The following is a 7,847-nucleotide window of genomic DNA, read 5'->3' as shown; positions in this document are numbered from 1 at the left end:
GAATATGTGGATTGGTTGTCGCTGCTTGCATGTTGATTTGGTCCTCAGCTGTTGGGACAATGTTGGGAGGAAGAAAACTACCACACAGTGAGGAAAATCTATCATCCACACAAAGTTAAAGCCGTGAACCAGATTATGGAGTTCTTTGTGACTTTTCTTGGAAACCTATCCAGAATGATTGTTTGGACCACAGCGCGTGGATGCTCCAGGCTGCCCAGCACTGTGAACAGGACTGTAAGCCTCTGAGTGTGTTTGTGGGTGTGTATACCAGTGGTGGTATGACACAGCGGAGGTGAGAGGGGAAGACGTTTCCAGACCATTCTTTCTTTACAATGAGAGTTCCAGCCGGCGTGGCTGCAGTCTCCTGTCTTTGTCCTCTGGTAGTCCTCCTATGTGTCGTCTCCCAGAGCTGTTATGGGACCCAGGTCAATCTGAGCCCTCACACTAACCCCGCCCCAGCCTGCACCCAAACCCGAGGCTCAAGTCACCGTCCAAACCAACCCCGCTCCCAAGCGCCAGTCCTGACAGACTCATGTCCGCACTGAAGCCAAGCCAGCTCCTCCAGAGCAAGTCTCAGGTCAAACCTGGGCTTGACAATGTTCCAGACAACCATGGGCCCAACAAGAACTTTCCATCGGCTATCTCCCAGCCTGCATCAAACACTAGACTCAAGCCACAGCATGCACCTAAACAGAGTTCTAATCCAAGGCAAGGGTTGGCATACAAAGCAAATTCTTATCAGGTAGCAGCAAATACCATGAACAGTCCTAAGCAATCTGCAAAAACCAACTCAAAGCCAAGACCTGGATCACTGCAGCAGCCAAAGTTCAAGGCTGTGACCGGACCTGAGGGTGACACTGATTCTGCTCCCAAACCTAAATTACCTTCATCATCCAGTAATAATCAAAGGTCTAACTCAACTGGTACTATGAACCCCAGGAGCCACAACAGCCCAGCTTCCCTATCCAGTCATAAGTCCCCATCCAAAGCCCGGTCTTCTCCACAAACAAACACGAATGCCAAATCTAACTCCAAGATCTACAGCCCAAACTCCAGACCACCAATTACAACACAAAGAAACCAGACCAAGCTGCTGGACACAGACAAGGATTCCCACCACTGGCCCAAGAGAAGCTGGATCTGGAACCAGTTCTTTGTTCTGGAGGAGCACATTGGACCTGAACCTCAGTACATCGGAAAGGTAAGAAAGAAAGATTGTTTTCCTTCCCATTCAGTTAGTAGCGCTAAGATATCCACTTCCTGCACAGGTGTTAAACACGGAATGTTTAATGCAATGTTAATTTGTATTATTTCATAAGTTTGGGAGAAAAAAATGGAGAATATTGTTCCTTGTGCTGCTGTCATTTTCTCGTGCTTTATTCAGAACCCTTCAGTTAATGCTCATGTGTAGTTTTCTTCTCAGAATCCAACCTTTTCTGAATTGCTTTAATTGCAAAAGCGTCTTTGAAAACCACATGCAATGCCTGTTGTCATCGCACATTTTCAGAATCAGAAACTCACACTCCGTCATTCTCGTGCAAACCTGTTAAAATCTGTGCATTTTGCTGTTTCCGGTGAAACATTTGTTGAGCTGCCGTTGCGCTGCGCTGCTGTGTGCGTCTGTTTCAAATTTGGTAATTGTTCCGAGAGCAGCTGTTAAAACGAGACGACAGTTTACTTGATCTTTATTCAAAAATGAGGCTAGAAACCTGAAGACAGCCAGAGAAGGCAAGCAAATTGGAAAACAGGAGCAGGCAGTCAAACAAAACAAATAGGCAGAGATTAGTGCCGGGATAATCTAGCAAATGAGCGAGGCCGGGGGATCGGAGGCAGGTGCAGGCAGACTGTGGTGAAGTGAATAAGAAAATGGTAAATATAGCGGAAAGCCTGCTAGTATGCTCAGCACATACTTTCCTTTCTAGTGGAGATCTGAATTTTTCTCCATATTTATTTAAAATGTCTGACAAAGAAAGATTTTGGCCTCACAGCGAGGTGCTTTAAACCTCCTGGTCTGCTGGGGCCTTTCTCAGTGTGATTTGCATATTCTTCCTGAGCAGCATGCATATTAGGCTAACTGATGCTGCTAAATTGCCTGTAGGTGTGAGCGTGAGAGGTGGTCTTCCTCTCTGCGTTAGCTCTGTGACAGGCTGCTGACCCCGATGACCAGAATGGACCTCACCTCTCGCCTCTTGTCAGCTGTGATTTCTGCTCTTATTTGTCTGCTTACCGCACAATAAGGAGAAAATGAGCTCTCATAACCGATGCCTTTTTGTTTTCTTGTGTTATTCTTAAATTAGATGGGATAATTTGCCTTAGATTGATTTATTCTTTAGCTCGTTATTTCTCCAAAGGGACGGGGAGTTCAGTAATCCCTAAATAAGACGATGATTTATTTTTGATGAAGAAAAAGTAAAGACGACTGTGAGCAGGAACGTTTTCCTCTGAGTGGATGAGAGTTTAGCAGTGCTGTTCAGCAGAGAGAAGGAGGAGGGGAATAAATCATTTACATGCTGGTCAGGACTCAAAACTTGGCCCATAGAGACACCTAGATTAGGGTCGGGAAGGTTGAACAGAAGAAGATAAAGAGCCAAGGCTTTCCATCACCTTCAGCACTGCAAAAACTCCAAATCTCACCAAGCCTGTTTGTCTTATCTTTAGTCAAAATGTCTCATCCCACTTGATTTAAGATAAACTCACTTAACAGGTGACATTTCAGCAAGATGCAGGGACTTGTTTTAAGACAGCGCATCTTAAATATCTTGTTAACTCAAACGATCTTGAAATTATCTTGTTTTTTTTAACCCTCCTGTCGTCCCGCTGGTCAAGTTGACCCATTTTAAAGTTTAAAAATGTGGGGGGAAATATTTTCACAGTGAAGACTTCCACATTTTCTAAAATATTTGGGGAAATTTTTTGAACATTTTTTGGTGGAAATAAAGAAATATTTAAAAAAAATGTTTCTTTAAGAACATTCAGAAAAAAATCCAGCGAATTTCGCTGGATTTTGGTTGATTTTTTTCCGAATGTTCTGAAAGAAAATATTAGAAATTTTACTGATATATATGTAATCACTTTAGATATTTTTTAGGATTTTTGGGAAGATATTTTTCATTTTTTGGAAACATTTACAATTTTATATTTTTTAAAATTTTTTATTTCTTGTCAAATTTTTGGAAGATTTTTTTAAATATTTTTTTAGGGGAAAGTTCTTACTGAAGATTTTGCAATTTTTTTATGAATTTAGGGAATTTTTTGCTCAATTTTTTAAATTTTTCAGACCAGGAAACAATATTTTTTGGTGCCGTAAACGAGAACAACTGGAGGGATAAGACACCTAAGCTTGACAATCCTGATAAAAATACAGCTCAAAATAAGTTTTACCAGCTCATTTTAAGATCTCGAGATCATATCTTACTTCAAGAAATCTTACCAAGCCATTTTTCACTTGTTCTATTGGCAGATTTTTTCACTTATTTCAGGGTAAAAGTTCCTTGAATTAAGTTCTTTTTTTTTCTTGTTTTGAGAGGGGCATTTTTTCCAGTGAGGACACAGCTAGTTGGGGCAGAAGCAAGAACTTTGGTTTTGTCAGACTATAAGAAATCCCTTTCGAGTTAAGACCTAAATTCAAACCAGTAGTTTCGGTAGAAGCAGGGTTTTCAAACAGACATTAACATTTTTGCGTATTTTGTGCATTGCCCACATCACATTTGAACATTCAATAGACTGAAAAAGTAGAGTGCATCTCAGCTGTAGCAATCATTATTTTCGCAATAACAATATCTGTGTATCCTGCATGTATTATTCATTAGATATATACTGAAACAAAGTCCCACACTTTTTGGCATTTCTTCAAACAGATCAGTGCTTCACAGTATCTGCTGGCTTCCAGCACTTTAATTGCTGTTTTTTTCCGACTACTTTTTTTTATATAAAAAAAAAGGTCAAAACACATTTTCTGTGGAGAATGCAAATAAATGCAGAGCCGCAGTTTGAAGTGGGAAACGTTGAATATCCTTTAGGAGGAAAACTGTTGGAGAGCAACCTCAGAGGGACAATCAAGAAAGAAATGCCTAAGCCTATTATCCAGTACAAGCGACCAGGGGAAGTCTCTCTGTGTGTAGATCTGAGGGAGGGATTAATGTAATGAATGTAAAAAACAGAAGTGTGTGCGGTACTCAGATAGAATGGCTTATCCTTGCAAATGTCAGTGTTTTAACAGCCACTGCATTCTCTGGCAAGACATAAACCTCCACTGCAGCAAGTGTCATTACATTACCAGAATGCTAGCTTTCAGGCTGCACACAATTTCTACATTCATTTCCAGATATAATGGCTATATGTTCTTGAGTGGTGGAAGGCCCGGAAAGCGGTGGTAATCCAGTTAGTGGGAATAGCTTCATACTGTGCAATCCATTTGTCATCATGTAGCTGAAAGCATTTTACTGGAGAAACGCTAACATTTGTCTCCATACGCTTAAAAATTTCTGGCAATGTTTGAGTGTTTCTTTGATTCAAAGAAATGCTCTGCAGTGGCATCATTTTACAGTACAGACTTTAGACTCCATCATCTTGGATTTTGGTTTAAAAGATCCACTATCAGTTAGATGCAGCTTGCTGCTGTTCAGTGTGTTGGATAGACTGAGATGCACCACCACCTATACACTGAAGGTGAATGCATACTGTATGTACAAGCAGTTCTTTCAGTGCAGAGTATGCATGCATCTACACATCAAGTGATCTTTATGTAATCCCTCTACTCATGTACATTGTTTTCTTTTCTTTCTTTTTTTTGATGGAAGCAAACATTAGATTTTCATTAAAACAGTGCAGATCAATGTGATGTACTTGAATCGCACCATGAGAAAATGTACCTTTTTAATTACTTATTGTCCAAAAATAAAACTAGTTGTAATGTTTTTCTTTGGAAAAAGTAAGTACACTCTTGCCTGCAGAAGCTTGTATTCTCAACCACAGCAGAAAAAATGTTCTGGCAGGTTTTTACTAGATGGTCCGTAAAACTTTGACAAAAGCTTGGAAAAAATTTTAGACTATTTCTCCATGTAAAATTCCTTCAGCACATTAAATCTCGTAATTCATTAAATCTGAAAAAACTAATCTCTGCGGAGCAAACTTGTGTATTCAGAAGTTGTTTTTTTCTAATAAAATAATCCGTCTGTGCCTTCAGTGGCTTAGATGTACGCAGATCTACACTGTTGCTTCTGTTAGAATGTACACATCTATGAAGGATTAATTCAAACATGCATGTTCAAAACGATTCTGTAGAAGAAAAATTCTGCACAAAGTCCCACGCTGCAGGTTCATGCAATCAATCAAAGTGTATTTCTATAGCCCTTTACAACTACATGCACCGGGAGAACAACTATTGTGATGAAATATCGCAGTAAAAGGATGGAGAAGATTCTCCTGCCAGTCCAGTCCGGCACAACCCAGAGATTAGATAACTTGGCTTCTTCAAGAGAAAATGCAGTAATTTAACGTAAGATCATCCATAAACAAATATCTTCAGGTACATATCTCATTTGTTTGATGGAAGTTTTACAAAACAAACTAAATATTGTTTTTCCTCTGAATGTGGAAAATTTTAATTCTTTCCAAACAATATAAAACCATCCTATTTGCATTCTGTGGGTACATAAAAAAAGATAAAAAGACTGGCTAGATATCATAGAATTGCATGTGGACAGCATACCCATACACTATTGGTCAAAAGTTTTGAGACAGGTTCTTATTTATTTGAATGAGAAAGTGTCTCAAAACTTTTGACCAGTAGTGCACAGGTACACTTTGCATGTCATGTCTGTGCGTCGTCACCTTTTCATCTACGATGGCAAATGGTTACCGTTAGGGTTAAGGGCATCCAGGCCAAATAAAGGAAAAACACATGTAAAAAACAAAATGTGCTGCAACTCCTCATTGTCCTCGGTGTGTTAATCATACGGCACTTCATAAAACCAGGCTGAAGTGACATAATAAGACACAGCCGGACACCTGTGAGTTTCTTTGGTGTCGGCTCGTTATGACAGCTCAAGTGCATTCCATGTGTGATAATGGAGTGACTTTTTTTTTTTTAAATGCTGTTACAAAGGACAAACTATTAGCACTCCTTTATGGCTGCAAAAACTGGTCCTTTGTCTGTGCAGTTTTGTATTGAGCACCATCACTATCAAAAGGCTGCTCTCTGAATACCTCCAGCAGCATTAACTGAGCTCAGTTCTGCTGAAGATGAGTTTCTTGATGGTCACATACAGTCTGATAAATCCTCTCCAGTGGAGGGAATTGAATAAAATGAACTCCAGCAAGAACATTTCCATTCAGCACCTGTTCCTAACACGGAGCAGAACAAGTGAACAAACTGTCCTGATGTACATTTTTTGACGTCGCAGTCAGAAGAAGAGCTTTTGTGCCTTTTCTTCCACGTTTCCTCAGAACATGAGTGCGTGGCCTACTTACAGTCTTTCCATTGGTGCAGAACTTTTCACAGAAAGTTTATTTGTTTTGGCTTCCCAAGAAAGTCAGCGAGAGCACGAGAAGAGTTTCACTTGTTGTGGAGAGAACTTAGGCAGAGTTTCTCTTGACTCCCATTCGTTCTTCAGAGCTGTGCTATCTGAAGTCACCTAAAGTTGTTTTTCTTGCTGCATTCACACTGCACCAAGCAAACATAATGAAAAACTTATAAAAGCCTTGTTAGGGCAAATATTGAAACGTTAACTTTCTGCGCTCTATTGAGACATTGATTTCACTTTCAGTGGGTGAAAATGTCCACCAGGTTTTTGCCCACTGATCTACAATCAATAACTATTTTCTCTTTTAAGATAAAAGCTTTCACGAGACGGTATTTTAATCATGGGTTGTCTGCACCTCAATGTCAGTTCACTGACGTCTTGCAGAGCTGTGCGGTGAATTGTTCAGAGTTTCTACCCACCAACAGTCCCTTTTTCTCTGTTAATAGCTAGTGCGTTTGAAAGCAGAATACAAAACAGCTGTTTAGACCAACAGCAGCACATTTACATGCATCAAATTAACAGTCGGCTTTCTCAGGTAAGCTGATTTCTCTAGTGTCAGGTAAATCGGAAAATTCAGGGACTGGAGTAAAGCCGTGTGTCTGTCTTCTGGTAAATGTTTATTTCTTATTACTGCCGTTCAAATTCACATTTTTCTAGTATGTGATATATCATAGTCTGGATAAGTAAGAACAGAGCAAATGGTTGGAAAGGAAATGATAACATGGAGTTCAGCGTTTTTGTAGTAAAACTTGTTGCATCCAAATTTCCAGTAAAATCAAAACTACCACAAACCAGTCGGCTTCCATCACTGGATGTTTGTATTTGTTAAATCAGCTTTACAAAGTTAATTGAGAAGAAGATTGTTGCTGTTTGTCTGGCTGTGCTCCAGCCTGCCTCAGTTTACAGGAGTGAAACAAACTCACCAAAGGTCTTCAGTAAAAACAGTTAATACAAGAAGCTATGGTTCCAGAAATGTTGTCGTTTAGGGTGAAATCAGAAGACTAAAATGCTGAATGTATACCGGATTTACAGTAAACAGACGTCTACAGCCGCATCCTCACAAATATGTTCTCTGATTACCTGCTTAGCCCCCTAAGCGGATGTAAAGCACGCTGGCTGTCAGTTAGAATATCCTCATCTGTACCTGCTGGCTGCTGTCTGTTCACTGCGTGCTGTTAAACAGTTCACTCCAGTGCACGCTGTATGTTTGGAGTAGGTGTAGTACAGTTGGCAGCCTGCCATGCCACTGTTAATTTTTGTCTTGAAAAACGAAAAGCCTGCACAATAGCTGACTGCGTGCACACAGAGGTGCATATTGAGAAT

At 40.1% G+C, this 7,847-nt stretch overlaps 1 protein-coding gene across 1 annotated transcript in view; it reads left to right on the top strand.

Annotated features, from left to right (window-relative positions):
• Window positions 1–335: 335 nt before the first annotated feature.
• The window catches only part of LOC110968382 (cadherin-18-like), a 203,771-nt gene continuing 196,259 nt past the window's right edge, over window positions 336–7,847 (top strand). Inside the window, exon 1 of the mRNA XM_051952957.1 lies at window positions 336–1,201. Coding sequence (XP_051808917.1) covers window positions 533–1,201 — 669 coding nt within the window. The 5' untranslated portion in view covers window positions 336–532. The remainder of the gene's footprint in view (window positions 1,202–7,847) is intronic.

This window comes from Acanthochromis polyacanthus, chromosome 9 (assembly GCF_021347895.1).
Source record: "Acanthochromis polyacanthus isolate Apoly-LR-REF ecotype Palm Island chromosome 9, KAUST_Apoly_ChrSc, whole genome shotgun sequence".
NCBI lineage: Eukaryota > Metazoa > Chordata > Actinopteri > Pomacentridae > Acanthochromis > Acanthochromis polyacanthus.
The sequence above is the reverse complement of the archived record's forward strand: the minus strand, read 5'-3'. Positions and strand labels throughout refer to the sequence as shown.